The sequence below is a fragment of the Neomonachus schauinslandi genome, chromosome 3 (genome assembly GCF_002201575.2).
Source record: "Neomonachus schauinslandi chromosome 3, ASM220157v2, whole genome shotgun sequence".
In the NCBI taxonomy this organism is placed as follows: Eukaryota; Metazoa; Chordata; class Mammalia; order Carnivora; family Phocidae; genus Neomonachus; species Neomonachus schauinslandi.
In genome coordinates this window covers 139,623,288-139,642,140 of record NC_058405.1, presented here as the reverse complement: position 1 = coordinate 139,642,140, position 18,853 = coordinate 139,623,288, and the positions used below count along the sequence as shown (strand labels likewise).

Here is an 18,853-nt window from a genome sequence, read left to right as displayed (position 1 = left end):
TGTTTGACTCGTAACAGCTGTCGCCTCCCCTTCCAGCTCATGACCTTGTTTTGAGATCAGCCTTCAAGGTCAACCATGTGGGAAGCCTTTTTTTATGTTCCTTATCTTAGTATTTACAAACTAGGTGGCTTGATTTGAAATGTTATGGTGCTGGTATGATATTAAAAAGAAAGCTTTTACCATAGTAAAAATATTTTTAAAAGATCCTAAGTGGAAAACAAAAACAATCCCCACCCTCCAACAAAACAAAGAAACAAAAACAGAAATTTCCTTTGCCTGATACAGTTATCTATGGTTGCATTTTAGAGGAGTTCTGCCAAGCATTTAAGGACTTACTCAGCCACTTTCCACATATTTTCAAGTGTATATTAAGTTGTTCTTTTTAGAGGTTGAGTAAATGTCCTAACTGCAATCTGGGCCTGGAACATTATATAGGCTTTTATAATTTTGAAACTGTTAGTATGGAAAACATGCAAAGTTCACACTTTCCCTTAAATCTAGGCATAATTCGATTAGGTTCTTGTAAAATATCTAGGAGTTACTCACTACAATATGAATATATTCGTTGATGATGTTGATGATGTGATGTGAAGTAGCAAGCATCCCAGAGTAAGAAGATCTGAAGCTGCAGAGTCTAGAGAGGAAGGCTGACTAAAGGGGCAGAAATCTATGCACTGGATGCTCTAGAAAAGTTCTCTCAGATTAGAGAGGGAAAAAACAAAAAACAAAAAACAAAAACAGAAAAGAGCAAGGGAGAGAAGTGAGTGGGCCTTTTTATGAATAAAATGTTCATCACAGTGCTGTTTATAATAGTGCAAACCTGAAAACCCCCTAAATAGTCCCAGAAAATAGGGAAACATTTGAATAGTTTCAGGGCACGCACATTGTAGAATGTTCTAAGCCAATATGGAAAGTGTTTTTGAGGTTTATTTGAAGACAGAGTATCCTCGCCATATAATGTCAGGATCCAAATTGCGTAGATAGCATCATTCTAACTTTGGAGGGAGAAAAGGACTGCAAAGAGAAAAACTTTTTGGAAGGAACTACATTAAAATGTAATTTCATATTTTCCAAATTATCTTAAATGAGAATATTGGTCTGTTTAGTTCTTGCTATGTCCCTTTTTTTCTGAGGATTTCTGTCATCAATCATGGAAAATTTTCAGGGATTATCTCTTTAAATATTGATTTTCCATTGTTCTCTCTTTTCTCTTCTCCTTTAACTCCTCCTAGAGAAGTTGGAGCCTCTGGGTCTGCCCTTCAGAACTCAGAACTGCCTTCCGGACTTGTCATTCTGTCAGCCTTTACTCTGTGCCCTCAGGGAATCCCTCCCACTGGTTTTCCCTTTGATTTTTTTTTTTCCTAGTTTTTATAACCACATTGATTTAATTTCTGAGATTTCTAACTCATTTTTTTATAGCTACTTTTGTTTTATTTCAAACTGTTTTTGTTTCAGAGCTTCTTGTTCTTTAATTATGGGTGTTGGTTTTTTCTTTGTCTTTCTAATGATCTCAGGTGTATTTATGTTAAGGTCATTTTCAGATTGCTCTACTTGGCTTTTGTTTCAGACAGAGTACATTTATCTCTCAATTGTTGAGTTGTCTTTTGTTAGGATTTATATTCCTCGTGTGTTTTGAAATTTTAGATTGTACTCTCATCTGGAGTGGGAGGTGCTTGTTCTTTGCTTATTTTCTCTGCTTTGTTCTCCGCTCTTAGCTCTTCCTCCTTAACGGCTTTGCAGTGACTTCCCCCTGAACTCTCTGTCTTCCGTCCAGATTGTATTGTCTGGTCAGGGTCACCCATGGAGAAGCTGTGGCTCTCAGAGATACAGCAGGAGGTGGGGCGGGGTTCCCGACTGCCCTGATGTGTCTGATTTCTTGGCCCCAGCACCAGCTGGAGATAGCATTTTCCAACCTTTTACAAGGAGGGAGAATGCCCTTCCTGTTACTGATTTCAGGTAGAATCCTAGCTATGGTACCCTTCGCGCAGGACATCTTTTGCTGTCTGTGTCCTCCTGGGAGTGGAGCTTGTCATGCATCTGGACCAGAACGCAGGAGATCTGTAGCTTCAGCCCCACTTACTACTTTTTGGTAGTGAGGCATTCGCAACATGACTAACTTAAGTCAGAGAAAAAAAAAATGGTAAAAACATACATTCCACTTCTACAGTATGAGTGGCACTTTTTTTTCAAAGTAGGGATAAAAACTAGACAGTAGCTGTTATTTCCTCCAAAATAAAGATCATAAACATGAAGGGACACTGTTTGGGTCCCTATCAAAAGAAGCAGCAAGCTAAAGATAAGGAAAAAAAATTTTTTTTTCCATTTTCAGAGTATAATTTGTTCACAGACAAAAAGAAAACTATGATCAGCTGATTCCTTCGGATGAGAGAGTAAGCTGTCAAGTGCTTACCATCTGGTTCAGCTCCTAATCCAGATGGGCTGCCAATAGTAATTTATGAAAGGTTTGAAAGCAACTTGCCATTCTCCGGAAAGAATCATTAGAACACATTAACATTGGGATTGGCTCCCCTCCCCCAGCCCCAATTTGCAACAGATGCAGAGATGGGGCAACTGCTTCCATTCAACAAATAGAACCGTCTATTTTTGAGCCAGGAGTCAATATGTCTCTGCTCTTTAGAAAAAAAAGTCAAGCATTTTTCTTCCCCCTTCCCTCTCCTCTACTGGCTCAGTGAGTAGGGGAGAAAATGCTCCCATGATGGAATTTCTAACAAATGTCTGAAGAAGCCCTCACAGTCTGTCATTTCTGAGTATCTGTGGTGCTTGGAAAAGTCAAAGTCAGCATCAGGAATAATCTGGTGTACTTCATGCCCATGCCACAGACAGGCACCATCTAATCCATTCGTATAGAGAAAACCCAAAGATCAATCAGTATGTACAATGCAAGTTGTAGACCCACAGACTGTTAGACCCAGAAGTCCATTGTTAACCCCTCTCCCACCCAGTGAGGCCGTACATGAGCAGGTGGCTTCAGAGTCAGAACGAAATGACAGGGTACTTCATCCAATCAAGTTCTATTATCTGCCCTCTGTTCTTGCCCTATCATCCAGTTAATATACCTGGGAAGGAATAAGACTCATTCCTGAGTGACTGATGGAATTCTAGTAATTTATTTTCAGTTCATGTAAGAATTGCTGGCAGAGAGTGAGGTCATATTTTTCCTTTGATCAAACCATCTGCTTTTCAGGCTCTGAGAAAATTGCCAATATGCATGCTATTACATGTTTTAAAATGTTCTGGAATGTTCAAAAGAAAAGTCTGGAATCAGTGTTTAATGTTCCAAACTGAAACTGATGGAATCAGAGTTGGTTGTAACGTGCACATTAGGTTTTTTAGTAAGAAAGAACTGTGGGAGGGAGGGAGTGGCCATGGGGTTAGAGGTGTGACAGATACATGCCAATTGGGAATAAGGGAGAGGGAAGAGATTACTGCATGATCAGACAGATGATCTAGCTGACACTGGGGAAAGAAAACCAGAGCTGGCTAGGGTAAGCAAGATAATTCAGAACTCCTTGTACTGAGGAAGGGGTCTAAGCTACAAGTAAGAGTAGAGCGTACCCTGGACAGGCAATAACACACAGCCAAACAAGGCGATTCAGTGGGCCCCTCTGAGGCTTTAAATAGAGGAGGTCGCACTCAACCTAATGATAAATGCCAAACGTCCAAGAAGAAATTCGTCAGTCTTTGGATAGTTTAAAACTTCTGTAAGTGGGCAAAGGGCAAAGTCATCATTGTTTAAAAACAATTGAAGACTTCATTAGTGACATTTTTATACAGTAACTCTCTGTGCATATGTTCTTCTTAAATCTATAGCTTCTCTTCCCTTAAATTTTGATTAAAGTGTATTTTATTTAATTTGAAAATATGCATTGATCCACTAACAAGTCTCTATGCTCAGGGCTACAGAGGATATATGGATGAAAAGAATGTTGTCCTTTCCCTTAAAGAATTTACAATGTGGGGCACTTGCGTGGCTCAGGGTTTTAAGCACCCGACTCTTGATTTCGGCTGGGGTCATGATCTCAGGGTTGTGAGATGGAGCCCTGCATCGGGCTCCATTATTCTCTTTCTCCCTCTCCCTCTGCCCCTCCAGCCCCCCCTTAAAAAAAAACAGAATTTACAATGCAGTAGATATATATGATAAGGCAAAAATCACCACAAAATGAGACCCAACCTCCTAGGTCACTGAAAAATTGAAAAGGAGTCGTCCTTCCAAAGACACAGAGAGATTGCATTTGCTTGGTTGTGATTCATCTAAATTAAAACTGTAAGTTGCTAAAGAGCAATATTTTCACAAAAGGAATGCTTGATCTGGTTTTGTTTCCCCATTTCTGTTCTCTGCTGGAAGGTTCCTTTAAAACATGAAGTTGGACAAGTGTCCCTCTAGTGGTTACTTCGCAAACTATAGGCAGATATTGCTTTGGAGAAGCCAGCCAATTTCAAAAGAACATGCCAGTCAGGCTAATCCTGTTTCCATTAACAGTCAACTCGAGTGAAGGTGAAATCTTAGAGGACGAATACCTTCCCATCCCATCATGTGTCAAGAGTGTGGACTCTGAGATCAGATGAACAGGTTCAAATCCTGGCTCTGCCACTTAATAATGGTGACCTGGGCAAGTTACTGAGCCTTTCGTTCCTCAGTTTGCTCATCTGCAAAATGGAGATAACAATTACACCCAGATGATAGCGTAGTAATGAGAATTAGAAAAGAGACTATTTAAAACATTAAAAATGCTGCCTTGCCACAGTAGCGCTCATTGTTTTTAGAAAATGTTTACTTTCACTAACTGTTCTCTGTATCTTCTTTCCACATTGCAGCTACTTCACTTTTCTTTGTTACTGGTCTTTCTCATTCCAGATTTGCATATTCTACAGAGAACTTGGAACTTATAATACATAGGACAACTGGGCTTTTAAGTGCTTTTTTAGTATATCATGTCCCAAAGTCTAAAACCTAACCAAAATACGATTGGTATTACCAATACACTGCTTTTATTTACAAAATGTGTAGACTTAAGTATCACTAGAATTATTTCTATAAAACCCTCCTGATTTCTTGATTATACTTTTCACCATCCCTGAGCTATTAAAATGCAAAACGAATTGTTGTAAGTGTAGCATCTGTGGAACATTATGTGTCAGGAGTAAGATTCCTCACAGTGGTTTCATTTTCTCTCCCCAGTTAAACGTCTCTAGGGCCCCAGTGGTACCCACAGGACACACATCCGACAGGATTCTCAAGCTGCCTGATGAACTCTCACCCCTTTGGCAGCTTTATTGTCATTCCTGTGAAGTTACTTTACCTCTCAGTCATATGAGATCTTGCCCTCATTTCATTACTAATTAAATTCGTTTTTACAGAGTCATAAATTAATTATTTGAGGTAAAATTACTGAAATCTGTACCTCACTCCAAGATCTTTTTTAACTTTGGGTAATTAAATTTCAGAGTTATCACGTTAATCTTTATTAGTATTTGAAGGAAATGACTGACACAAAATTGAAGGCTTCAATTTCTTATGTAGTAGGAGAGGCTCTGTCTTAGGGGTAGGTGGACAAATTAAAAGGTGCTCGTTCCACCAACAACCTCCCTTCATTGTCTTGCATGGCTGGTGGGCCTACATTGGACATGGGTGGGAAACTTGCTAATTTATCTTTAGGCCAGAGCAAATGGGATCTGACTCTAAGGTCATTTGTTGTTCTAAAGGCATGTGTGTTTTATGAACTTTCATGTCACTTTTCTCTTTCTCATGAGAGGTGAAAAATGACAATGTGAGACTCAGTCTCTTTTTTTATGAACAAGTACATTAGATTCCTAATTGTTGGTGATAACTTGGTTTTCACTTAATGAATATAGCCTTGAGCATCCGTCGTCATCGAGAACAAGGAACTTAGTGTTACATAAATATTTTACCCTATTGGATTAGTAAATGGTTTGTTAACTGGCTGATCCCCATTTCTATTCAAAGAGCATCTTTAGATAAATGAAGCTTTTGAATCACACCCCCAGGTAAAACTCTTGGCAAACATACTGTGCTTTTTGCCATAGGGTTCTCAAAGTATCTTAGAGAAATATTAAAAAGTAAACCTTTAGAAAAAAAGACTAGACCATTTTGCAAAAACCCATAACTCATCTTTTCCCTCAGGACTGACTGATTTAAACAAGGGAACATAATTTCATGTTACTTAACTTCTGTTATCCTAAAGCCTGAAGCTTGATAACTTTTATCGACTCATCCCTATCATGAAAGAGCAGACCCACTTTGAATGTTCCCTGTTCCTGGGGCTTCCCTATCAGGGCGGGGTGAACTAACAGCTGGCTTGTTCTATTCAGCTCTCGGGTAACTGGAGTCTGCGAGATGATGGGATGCATTGAGAGGCGAGTGGACCAACTGACCCAACGGTGTTCAGCGCACAAAGAATTTGCTCTTAAGAAACAGCAATTAACTGCCTCGGTGGAGGGCCACCTCAAGAAGGTAGTCTCTTAAATGTGCCCTCCATTGGCTACTACTTAGATGCAGCTCCTTCCTTGGTGATACTAGACAAGGTGATACTGGGTACCGCACCTGCAGCGTGGGGCATGGTGGGAGGATGGTGGCACATCTCCTTTGGCTTCCCTTAGGTTCCACGTTGGGTTTTATCACTGAGCAGCAGAGAGTTATAGTTCACTACTGCTCAGCAACCATTCCTCTCCCAGGTTGCTGAAACTTGCTGTGTAATCCTCCCCGCCACACCAGCCAGCCCTGAACACGTACACACAAATGTAGTTCTTGCTCTGCATAGAACTGAACCATGTGCATATTGGGACCGTGTCCTTGTTTTATGTGGGCCTGTGCCTGGTTCCAATATGTACACATTTCAGTTAACATGGTATCATACAACATGAGGACGGCACATAAATACCAAAAGTGATGTTTTAGGGATTTCCAGGGAAAAGTTGTCATTATCATACTTTATTGAAGCAGGTCAGCACAAAGGACGTGATCATTCCAAATAAAAACATACATGTGAAAATCCTTTTTCTGCAGAGTGGATACAATGACTCGGTACAGGAGAAATTTATTTCCTGTTTTCAAAGAGGAATAAAACCAGGCAGCTGCTGTTTGGCTAAATAAAAAATTGCTTATCTGTAGCTGGGATGTACAGCGAAAACTAGCTCAGGGACATTAATGCTAATGAACCTTGATGCCCCCGCTGGGTCTCAGATTTTCAACAATGTCTTCATCTGATACAGTGGACTCATATGCCTGACTTAAACAAGTAGAATTAGTAGACTTCATGGGAGAGCACATTAAATAACCACGTCTCTATCCACATTGCCCTCCCACCTGTTATTGATCCCGAAACTTGGGAATCTGAGACTTGTCCCGATGCCTGGGTCCAGGGAGAATCCAAATATGGCAGCAGCTGCAGAGCCACATTCCCTGGAGCTTGAGACTCAAGCTAATTTGGTGGTGGTGGACAACATAGTAGGAACTCAGACAACTGTTGCTCCTTGTCTTACTGCCAATTCAGAGCCAACTTGCCTGTGGGAGGTATGGGCCCTGGTGAGAGCCAGAAGATGAAGAATGTAACTTGGCTGTTATAGAACCCTTTAAAGATTGCTTTCCCATTGATTCGTGTGTACTAAAAATCAAATCATAGTCCCCCACATTCATCAATTACATGGCCCACGCGGGCCCCTGTGTTTTACAGTCACATGTACAGGGTTTGGTACTGCCCCAGGGCTCCTAAATGTAGCAACCTCCAGGGTGATTTAATACCCAGCTTTGGACCTTTACTTCAAGATGTGCCTTTAGTGGGCCCCCTTCAACTTACAGTGGATGATTATGAGTTAATTAATCAGATAAATTCATCTCTGCTGATGTGTTAGCAAGTGCATTATCTTTTCTAGGTAATATAGGTGATAAGTTCTTAGAAGATGTGGATGATTGTTTATATCTCATTGCTGTTAATAAAATATATGTCTGTTAATAAATATATGTCTTTAAACATATACCCTGGGTATGTGGTGGGTCAGTAGCATTACCTCATATGAAGAGCAACATTATTAATTTTAACATGACATTCTAAAATATTTAAAACTATTTTTAGATGGAAATTGGTATATCCATTTAAAGTACAATGGGAATAGAGAGAGTAGTATTTATCTTTTCTATACATATGCAGACATGTATGCAAGTACATATTACTAAGACTGCAATATATTCTTTATTGCTAAAGGTGGAAATGTCAATTCAGAAAATCAGTCCAGTACTTTCCAGTGCAATGGATGTCGGTTCCAGCCTTTCTGAATCAGGGAAGATTTTGAGTAAATACTTGGAACTAGATATGGAAGCTAAGGTAAACTAAATAGGAATTATTATTGTGGTTATGATTTTGTAAATATGACTTCTTTTCTTTATATTCAGTGGCTATAAAACTTAATGCTAGCTCTCGAGGGTTGCAATTCTAAATTAATATTGTGGTAAATAATGACTTAAAACTTCTGTTATGTGTATCTAAATTATTTATACTTATCTGTGCATTTATTACGGTGTTCACTGAACTTTGAGTTCACTGAAACTTTGTAACCTGGTATTAAGCACTCATCTGGCCCCTTTTCCTTGCCTGGGAGATGTTAGCAACTCCTTTTGGGATGCCACAGGACACAGGGAGAGTGTTTCTCTAAGACTATTTGTGATTTTCTGCTGGAGTAAGTTACGAAAGAAAATTCCCAGAAGCAATATGCGTTAATGCAGGATTCCAGGAAGCAAATAAAAAACACAATCTTGCTGCAAGCCCAACGTTCAGGGACAGAAAATACCCTCCTCTTCCCGGCACCTTCTCTGGCTCCTCCTCACCCCTTTCCCCCTGGGACTTAGGTTCAAATATTCCTGCTAGTAGCTCCACCTCTGCACTGAGTCCCAGCCGGCCCAGCAGATGTTTAGAAAGGTGAGTCTAGCAGCTCTCCCAGCTCACCCAAGTCAGTAGGCAATGGCCTTGTTATTCCATCGGTTCTCAGCCAGAAGACCTCCTTCATGTTTGGGAACTCACAGACACACCGATGTTTTTAAATGGAATTTTTTTAACTCATTATTTCAAATGTTTAAAATAAAACATATGTCTGAATTCAATTTCACTATTATATTTTAAGAATTGTAGAAGGAGGGAGGAAATGGCACAGGGAGAAACTCCCCTGCTTCCTCCTACCCAGAGTGCTATCTGGAAGCAACACTTGGAAATGAAAATTAGCTTCATTCAGTGGAGTACTTGGGAAGCATATTAAATACAAGCAGGGAAGCAATTCCTTCTTGCTGCAAATGACAGTGAAGCTTTTTTCTTTCATTTTTGCTTGATTCCTAGTTCAGTCTCACATAAAATTTTACATGGCTCTTTCTGTGGCAATTGCAGATGTAATGCCTACCATACTGGCTTATCCGTTCTCTGTGAGATTTTACCTGCCAGGAAGTACACTCAAAAGAAGACCCAGAAGAGCAACCCTGTGGGCTACTTAGATTTCATATATAACATTTCCCCTACCCTTGTTCAAAAACCTTTCTAGATAGAGATTTAAGTAAGACTACATAAGTGACATGTCATTTTTTATAAATTAAACAAGGAGTAAACAATTTCTATAAACTTGCCATCCCTTGTATTATTATAATATATATATATAAATTATAAATTAGTTTAAGAATTTGCTAGAGCTATTATTAAATTTCCCAAATTATTAAATTATTAAATTTCAAAAGGCAATCCTCATGTATAATTGTTAAATGAATTACTCAAAACATTTCTGCCATTTTGTTTTATAACTTTTCATACCAAACAGCCTTTCTTCTCTTTGTGACACACACACACACACACAGACACACAAATAGAATGCTCCAAATGAAAAGCAGAGCTGGTAGAGTGAGAGAATAATTTGAGATGGTTTTCATTTTAAGATTACTTTTTTTTTTTTAAGTTTTGAAAGTTATGCCTTTTTTTCATTGAGGAGAGTTCTGGTACAAGTTCAATTAATAATTGTAATAGATGGATGTACAGAAGGTAATGAAATGTGAATGTTCATGATTCCCCTGTCAGCTTCTGACCCACTGCGCTTTGCTTTCATAGGAGACAGCACATGAATTAGAAGCAGCTGCAAAACTTATGACAGAGAAAAATGAATTTGAACCTGATGAAGTGGCATTGCTTTCTTCTAAAGCTAAATGGCTAAAGGAAGAATTAAAAATACTTGGCCAAAGCATCGGCTCCAGGTCACAAGTCCTGCAAACTTATGTGGCATTTCTAAAGTCCTCAGAAGAGGTATGGTGCCCACGTGCAGACCTTCTTCAGCAAAGTGGACTCTGCCCTTCTTCCTGCTTTCTCTGGGGGTAGAAGCCCTGCTGGGTGGTCCCGTATCCTCCACTCCCATGCGTGTACTCACTTACTGGCCCTTTATTCTCCAAGACACCATACAAGAACTCAAAGAGTAGGTTGTTTTCCTAAAAAATAATGCAAGTGTTGGGTGTAGATACAAATAAGCAAGGTGGTTGTGTGGGAACGCTTTTTACTGTGGCCTACAAGCATTTATAATATCCTAAACAGAGAACAAAATTATTTAAAAATAAGTCATCTTCCACCATGGATCTCTTTGAATACTCAACAATTACTTTGATTCATTTAAAATGCATACACAGAATCAGAAATTATGGGCTTTTGGGTCGTCTCAGATCTGTCTTGTTTGATGCCTTTTTAAAAAAATTTTTTATTGTTATGTTAATCCTATAACAAGTTTACCTCGGAGAGCTTCTTCTGAGGCACTATTTTGACAGGGTCGTACTAGAGAATCTGTGAAATTCCCTCCCGCAGACTACGGTTCCATCTCTCAGAGGTCCCAGTCTCTGGGAGATGGTATCAGTAATGGAAAAGGGCTAGGGTGCCACCTAGGAGCACGCACACTCTGCCACTCTCAGGGAGGCGGGCACTGGCCTAGCGGGAGGTAGAACCTACACGGTCCACTCCGGGGTAAAACCAACCAAAGTTAGGGAGCATGCTTGAATTTTTCTCACCCCCACCCTCCCACTGTCACTGGTCCCCACCCCCCCCAGCCCACCAGCGTCCTGCCTGAGCACATCTCCTCTGTCAGCTCTCGTTCTGTAATGTTCTGAATTCTCACCCCTCAGGAGGAAGGCCATGCCCAGTCCCAGCAAATCTCAGGTAACCACTGCCCCTGTTCCATGTCTTTACTCCACCTTTTGTCACCTAAACTTTTATTTAGTTTTTCTTAGCCCTGAACCCTTATGGTTTGGGAAAGGTATTGCAGTTGACAGGATTATCCTGTTGAACATTTTTATTCGGAACTTGAAATGGTGGAGAAGGTACAAAGAAATGCTGTTTTCTGTGTCTTCATTGCCAAAAATGCACCTGCTTGGCTTCTACTTCAGCATCTACTTCCATGGCCGGCTCTGGCCTTTGGGACCAAGAGCCTCTATAGGGCTGGACCTTAGCTTTGCAAGAAACACTTTCTCAGAAGGACCTCACATCTTTCCACCCTCCCTGCGTTCACTAAATCTGTTTTGCTCCCTAGTGGAGCCTTCTGTCCTTCTCATGTTGGTGGTGCTCTCAGTCCGTCACCCTCCAACCCCCTCGGGCTTTCCTTCTTTCCTCACCAGCTCCTGGTTATTCATTTCCAGCCCACTCTCCATCCTGTCATCACCCTGCCGTCCACCCTGGCTCTCCCTGCCAATTCCCAATACCAGGCCAAACCAACCCTCCGTTTACTCAGCTTTCAGACACTCCTATGGAAAATCATACGGTTGTGCTGATTGGCACTGTTACAATGTATGGGTGGCTGCCTCCGCCGGGGTCCCCGTACACTCCCTTGTTGGTGCCCATTCAGTAGTGATTCTCAAACATCTTACCCCAGTTTCCATCCCTAAATCTCAACCAAGGCCCTTTCCTTGTATGTGACTGACACAGATGACAAAAAATCCTTGGCCTCCTTCGACTTCAAACCTATTGACACATGGCATCCCCCAGTTGCCAATAACGTGAAGCCTCTATTTGTGCCCAACATGAATCAGCCATCAGTCCTTCCCTGCACGCGCCTATGCCCTTCAGAATCAAGCTTCAGCTAGATCCATCCTCCACTTGTTCAAATCTGCTTTTTCTGTTGCTTCCTTCTTGTGGGTCTACAGCCATGGCCGATGGTGTTACCCTCACCAAGGCTGCCACTCTGTAATTGTCCTTCCCTTCGCGCCTGCGCTCTCTGAACGGGAAGATGACACTTCTCGCCTCTGCCTGCCTGTCCTCCCCAAGCCTCGCCCTGCTGCCTCTAGTGTATTCCCTCTTCAGTCCTGCCATTTACCACCCTTTCCCTCCATTGACATTGTCCTGATAAGCTACTTGCTAGTTGACAAATGAGATGCTATATTTTCAGTCCTCATCCCCGTTAATCTCTCTGGCACATTTAACTCTCTCGCTCTCACCTCCTGTGACTTTTTAAAAGGCAGATTTGTTGAAGTACAATTTACATAGGATAAAATTCCCCTGTTTTAGAGTGTGAGGATTTTTAGTATATTTATAGAGCTGTGCAGGCATCGCTACACTCCAGTGTTAGTATATTTCCATCACCCCAAATATGGGCCTGCTGCATACTTTTAGTCGATCCTGGCTTCCATCCTCCAGCCTCAGGCAAGCACGGAAATGCTTTCTGTCTCTGTAGATTTACCTTATTTGGATATCAACTTAAGTGGCATCATCTTGTCTACTTCTTTATCTGTTCCTTCTCCTTTTTCCTCATTTAGTTTGCTGTTTCTGAAGTGTGGTGAGTCATGGAGCTCTTACCTGTGCTCTCTTTTGGACATACTATACACTTTCTATACAAAATCACACCCGTGCCTGTGGTTTTAATACACTAATAACTCAAAAATGGTTCCTCAGCCCCCTCTCTTCCAAGCCCCAGACCAATGCTTTCAAATTCCAATCATACTAATTCCCTATATATCCTGTAGGCTCGTAAAGCTCAACAAAACACAACCAGTTATCTGTTTTTCAAACGTGTTTTTCTTCTGTGGCTTGGCATTGGATTAATGACCCCATCAGTTTTCAGAAGTCCCATGTAGAAGCTTCAGAGTCTTTTCCAAGACCTCTCTCAATGAGCCCCCATTGTTTTCATTCCTGATTTCATTTATTTACTTAAAGATTTTATTCACTTATTTGAAAGTGAGAGAGAGAGCACAAGCGGGGGGGGGGGGGAGAAGGGGGACAGAGAAGCAGACTCCAGGGAGGCTGAGGGGGTCTCAATCCCAGGACCCTGGGATCATGACCTGAGCCGAAGGCAGATGTGTAACCAACTGAGCCACCTAGGCGTCCTCATTCCTGACTTCGTTTAATCCTTATAACACCTCTATGTTTAGTTACTATTATTCCTCTTTTACAAATAAGGAAAACTGAGACTCTAAGAAGTTAGGGTATCCAAGATCAAACAGCTAGTAAATGTCACAGCTGAAGTTTAATCCCTAGCCTTCTCCCTTTGGTCTTTTCTTGTATCGAAGGCCATGCTATCCCTTGTTTATCTATAGGGACAACCTAAAAGATTTCTGAATTCCCCTTCCCCTCCACCTGAACCATCACTTCCTCAGTTCAAGCCCTCACCATCTCTTGCTCAGCTTAAAGAAGTTGTCTTCTGCCTGTTCTGCTTCCTGTAATTATCCGCTTCACTCCTTTCAAAAAATGGTCATTCTAAAGCAAATCTGATCATGTTACCTCTTGACATTCAGGTAATATGACAAATGTAATTTGTGAAACAAATTATAAATAACTTTTTTTTTCAAATTATAAATAACTTTTACTAAAAATGGGTGATGGGTATTAAAGAGGGCACATTCTGCATGGAGCACTGGATGTTATACACAAACAAAATCATGGAACACTACATCAAAAACTAATGATGTGATTAACATAACATATGGTGATTAACATAATAAAATTTAAAAAAAAAAGAAAAAATGGATGAAGTATTGAAGTTTATCATTAATTCCCTTAAAGCATAAACTAGTACAGATTCAAGGGAATTCCCATAAATGGCATCATTCTCACTTGCATTCAAGTTTCTTTGAGCCATGGAAAAGGAGGATGAATTAAAATTTATGTTTTGAGAGTTGCACATAACCGACAGCCCATCAAATTGACATCCCAGCCTGTAGCGTACAGCCCCATAGAAGTGCTGATAGTTATGCTGATTCTGAACCATTGTGACAGCTATCAGTTGTTTCAAACTAATGAGAATCTGTCACATCATGTTGGTTAGAGTAGAAAACAAGTTGAAACCTGCTGGCCCGCTTTATCCAGCACCGTGATTCCTCTAGCTTCTTTCTTAACTACTCAGCTCATGCAACCTGAACTTCACTCACACTAAGATCTTTTATGGCGCTCTGAACCAGCCAGTGTTTTCACACTTGTGCCTTCACACTTGTTAACCCTTCCGTCTGGGATCCCCTTCTACTGCCTCTTACCCTGGACAATTCTGAAAGACACAGGTCAAAGGTCACTTCCTTTGGGTAGTTCTTCCCTATTTATTCCATGTAGAGTTGGTGGTCCCTCCTCAGCGGGCCCATAACATTGTGTGTATACTTGTCTTTGTGTTAACGATAATTTGCTTATGGTGTTCTTTCTCCCAGAACTATCTTTGGGAACCCAAGGAAATGAATCCTTAATTCTTTTTTTTTTTTTTCAAAGACTCTATTTATTTATTTGACCGAGAGAGAGACAGCGAGAGAGGGAACACAAACAGGGGGAGTGGGAAAGGGAGAAACAGGCTTCCCGCCGAGCCAGGAGCCCGATGTGGGACTCGATCCCGGGACTCCAGGATCATGACCTGAGCCGAAGGCAGTCACTTAACCAGCTGAGCCACCCAGGCGCCCCAATCCTTAATTCTTACCAGGGAAACTTAGGAGCCTCCATGGAGGAGGTAGCCATTTCACTAGTTCATGAAGGATAAGTAGAAAATTAAGGAAAGCTCATTCTAGGCTGAGGAAACAAGCATCAGCAAAACAGAAGCATGAGTAAATGTAAAATGGGAAATGAGGATAGAACTTCTGTTTCTGAGCACCATTTGCAGGCCCACCTATTAAGTTCATTTAAATGATGAATGATGTTAATATCTTTAAAATATGGTGACTAACCATTGCCTGAAATTTCTCACCTTGTTTAGATTGCTTTTGGTAGTTATGAGCTCTTTGAGTCTTGTTCTATTGGCCATTAAATATTACTCAAAATGCATAAAAGCTTGTGTCAGAATTTTTCTATTTCTACATTACCCAATTACATATTAATCTATATAGTTCTACAGGCACATTTGATTTTATATAAGCTCTGATCAAAGAGTGATTTAAAATAATCTAGTACTGCTAGCATTGGTTAGCAAATGAGAAAATATAGTTTTAGGCAGGCGAAGTAATGTACCTCAGTAAGATAAGCCTATGGAGGCAGCTTAATATTAATACTTGCACAGAAAATTGGTAATTGTTTGTACTTTTTTATTCTGGTTTATCACTGATTAGAAGGAAATTGTGATTAATAATTATAAATAATTTTTCACTGGCTTACATTTCTTTCCTTCTGATTTGTATTCCCTGGTTGTGTGTGTGTGTGTGTGTGTGTGCATGCACGTGTGTATGTATCTTCCTTCTGAATTATAAAACTCGGCTTTAAAGGGACCCACACTGGTCTTTGACACAAATTGTCCCCAGTTGCAAAACATGCACATATGTAATACATAAATATGGTTTTGGCTATGGTAACTAGGTCTTATGGGTAACAAACTTGTCAGCTTAATTTGCTACTGAGGGGTAGTCCTATCTGTCAACAACCTAAATGGATTTTCGTGTCTTTTCAGTAATTGACAATATTCAATAATAACTTAAAGAATTCTGAAATGTAGTTTCTGTTTAATTTTTGTATAGGTTTTTACTAGAATCTACTGCTATTTTCCTTTAAAAATGTTTTTAAGTGTTCTTAATTTTCATTTATACTCTCCTTTTTTTTTTCTTTTTCTTTTAGGTACAGGAGCAGTGTCAGAGCCTAAAGGAGTTTTACCAAACTGAAATCCTGCAGAAGGAAGAGGATGATGCTGAAGCCAAGCATCGATCTGACTCAGCTGAGAAGCAATGGCAGCTATTTTTGAAGAGGAGTTTTTTAACTCAAGACCTAGGGCTTGAGTTCCTTAATTTAATAACTATGGTAAGAATGACATTAAATGTGTTACACCTTCTGCAAGGATACCTTGTCAAAGTCAAAACCATAAATTCAAAAGTCCATCTGTCTGCTAATCAGCCTTGCTGGTTTAGGAAGTTGTTTTTGGTTTTATTATTTTTTTTGTTATTTTTTATTTTTTTTTTAGCTTTATTCAACCCAGAACAGTCCTAAAGCTGAGCATTTATATGCTTATTTGGTCTTAGACCTCCTATTCATTTCTAGTGAAGGCTATTTTAACTATTAAGAAGAAAGAGTGACTATAATTCAAATACAACATTGCCATTATTACATAGAGACCTCAGTAGAAGTCCATCCGAAAGTTGTATTATTTTGAGAGCGTGCAAAAAGGTCCTTACAAAATTTCCAGGGGTTAAAGACAACATCTAGGGTGAATCATCATTTTGAAGAATTTCTTACCATAGCAGATCTTTTCATAGTAAAACTCCATTATATTTAGAAATGTACTTCAAAATTTTAGTTGTCGAGTTGTATCTGTAAAATACTAGAATTTTTATATCAACCCATGACCCATATAAAGTTCTCTACGGAGTTTTAAAAAAATGGCTAATCCGCCTCTCCTTTAATACCTCAAGTATCTTCCTAATGAAACTGCTCATTTTGTTGTTACAAAATTCCAGCTACTAGAAACCTTTTTTTTTTTTTTTAATGTTAAGCCAAATCTGGCTTCATATCTCTTTCTAACCCTCTGTAGCTACACAGGGGAAAAAAGTGTTCATATTTCATTCTTCTCACACATGAAAGTCCTTCAAACACTGAAAATAGTTGCTATGTCTAATCTGGGTTTTTCCAGTAGCTAACCACATAGAAATCCTTTCTATCATTTATGAGATAGCTTCATTTCTCTTTCCATCCTAATTCTCCCTCCCAGAATTTTCTATGGTTTGTCAAAATCATTCATAAAATGTAACCAAAAAGTGAGGTCCAACTTCAACACAAAGTACAAGAAAGTGGACATCATCCTTTTCTAAGGAGACCTAAGATTATGCTAACATTTTTAGCAATAATTTCACTTTGCTGGCTCATATTAGGCTTGTGATCAAATAAAACTCCCCTTACATTTTCATTGCAATTCCTACCAAGCTACTTCTCTCCCATCTTATATTGGTCAGGCATTTATCTTTTACATACAAATGCAGGCCTTTATATTTATTCCTATTTAATGTCATTTTGTTAGTCTTTACCCATGATTCCATCTTGTTAAAATAATTCTGAATCTGCTCTCTTTTCTGAATTTAATTCTATACATTTTATAAGTAGGCCTTCTGTGGCTGCAAGTAGATTTTTAATAAAAGTGTCTAGGGGCAAGTCGACTTCCCAATCCATTAAGCCATCACTTGATTAACCCGTTTATTAAACGGTCATGGACACTTCCAATAGTACTTCATTTCAACCACTAATTCACAACTTTTTTCCTAAGTCTGTCGTGAGTGAGATAGAACAAAAGAGTGCCTACCTACCAATTATCCTATCAATTACGTAAGTATAATTTGGCATAAATCAGGTTGACTCCTTGTGATCGAGGAATTCTTTCCAAAGTTCTCACAAACTACTTGATCCATGATAAACTTATTGCACTGATTTTCAGTGTAAGGCTTACCAATCTGTAAATGATGTAGACCATCCTTTTCCCCCTTGTGAAAATCAGGGCATTTTCCTTTCTCTAACTTTCTGGCCCTTCTCTTATTTTCTGTTGATTTGCAAAGATAACTGACATCTGCAATTTTCCCAGTACTCTGAAATGTGATGAGTCTCAGTCTGGAGTCTGAATTCATTTGGAAGAGTTAGGTTCTATAACTATTCTCATCACTTTGAGCTACAATTTTCTCTTTTTTTGTGTGATTTTTTTTATTATTATGTTCAGTTAGCCAACATACAGTACATCATTAGTTTTTGATGTAGTGTTCAATAATTCATTGGTTGCATGTGCAATTTTCTCTTTATGTACTCTCTCCACTTTTACTGTTTGAAGACTATTCTTATTAAATCTATGAGGGAACAAAATAAGTATTAAATAGTGCTAATTTATCTAATGCTATTCTTAAGCATCAGAGAAAACTTGCTAAGCAATTTGCCCATGTTCTTATGTTATACAAGTGCTTTATTGTAAAAACTAATTAAGTTATTTTTCATTTGGAACATTTAGAACACATATTATCTATCTATCATCTTTTACATTTTTACTCAGTCTCTTGATTGTGTACTTCTCTAATTTGTATTCACAATGGAATTCAAATATTTGCAAACTACATTTTTATGTCTATCCTTTTTATTACTAACTTCATTTCAGAAATTTATTTTTCAGTTCTGAAATTTCCAGTTGGATCTTTTTTTATTAGATTTCAATTGCCAGTGAAATTCTCTCTCTTGTCCTCTCTCCATCTCTCCTGTACTTTCTTGACCATATTAATCATGGATATTTTAAAGTGTTTGTTGGCTAATTCCAATATCTGGGCCTGGAGTTGTTTCTGTAGTCTACTTTTCTCTTGGTTTCCAATCATGTAGTCCTGTGTTGGCAGGACCCATGAATCAAATCTATCAAATCTCAGACATTATGTATAAAACACATGCTTTACCCCGAGGTCCTTACCACT

At 39.3% G+C, this 18,853-nt stretch overlaps 1 protein-coding gene across 1 annotated transcript in view; it reads left to right on the top strand.

Moving 5' to 3' along the window:
- The window catches only part of CCDC141 (coiled-coil domain containing 141), a 182,679-nt gene that overhangs the window by 124,213 nt on the left and 39,613 nt on the right, over positions 1 to 18,853 (top strand). Inside the window, exons 9-12 of the mRNA XM_021703177.1 lie at positions 6,352 to 6,493; positions 8,241 to 8,360; positions 10,116 to 10,307; positions 16,047 to 16,226. Coding sequence (XP_021558852.1) covers positions 6,352 to 6,493; positions 8,241 to 8,360; positions 10,116 to 10,307; positions 16,047 to 16,226 — 634 coding nt within the window. The remainder of the gene's footprint in view (positions 1 to 6,351; positions 6,494 to 8,240; positions 8,361 to 10,115; positions 10,308 to 16,046; positions 16,227 to 18,853) is intronic.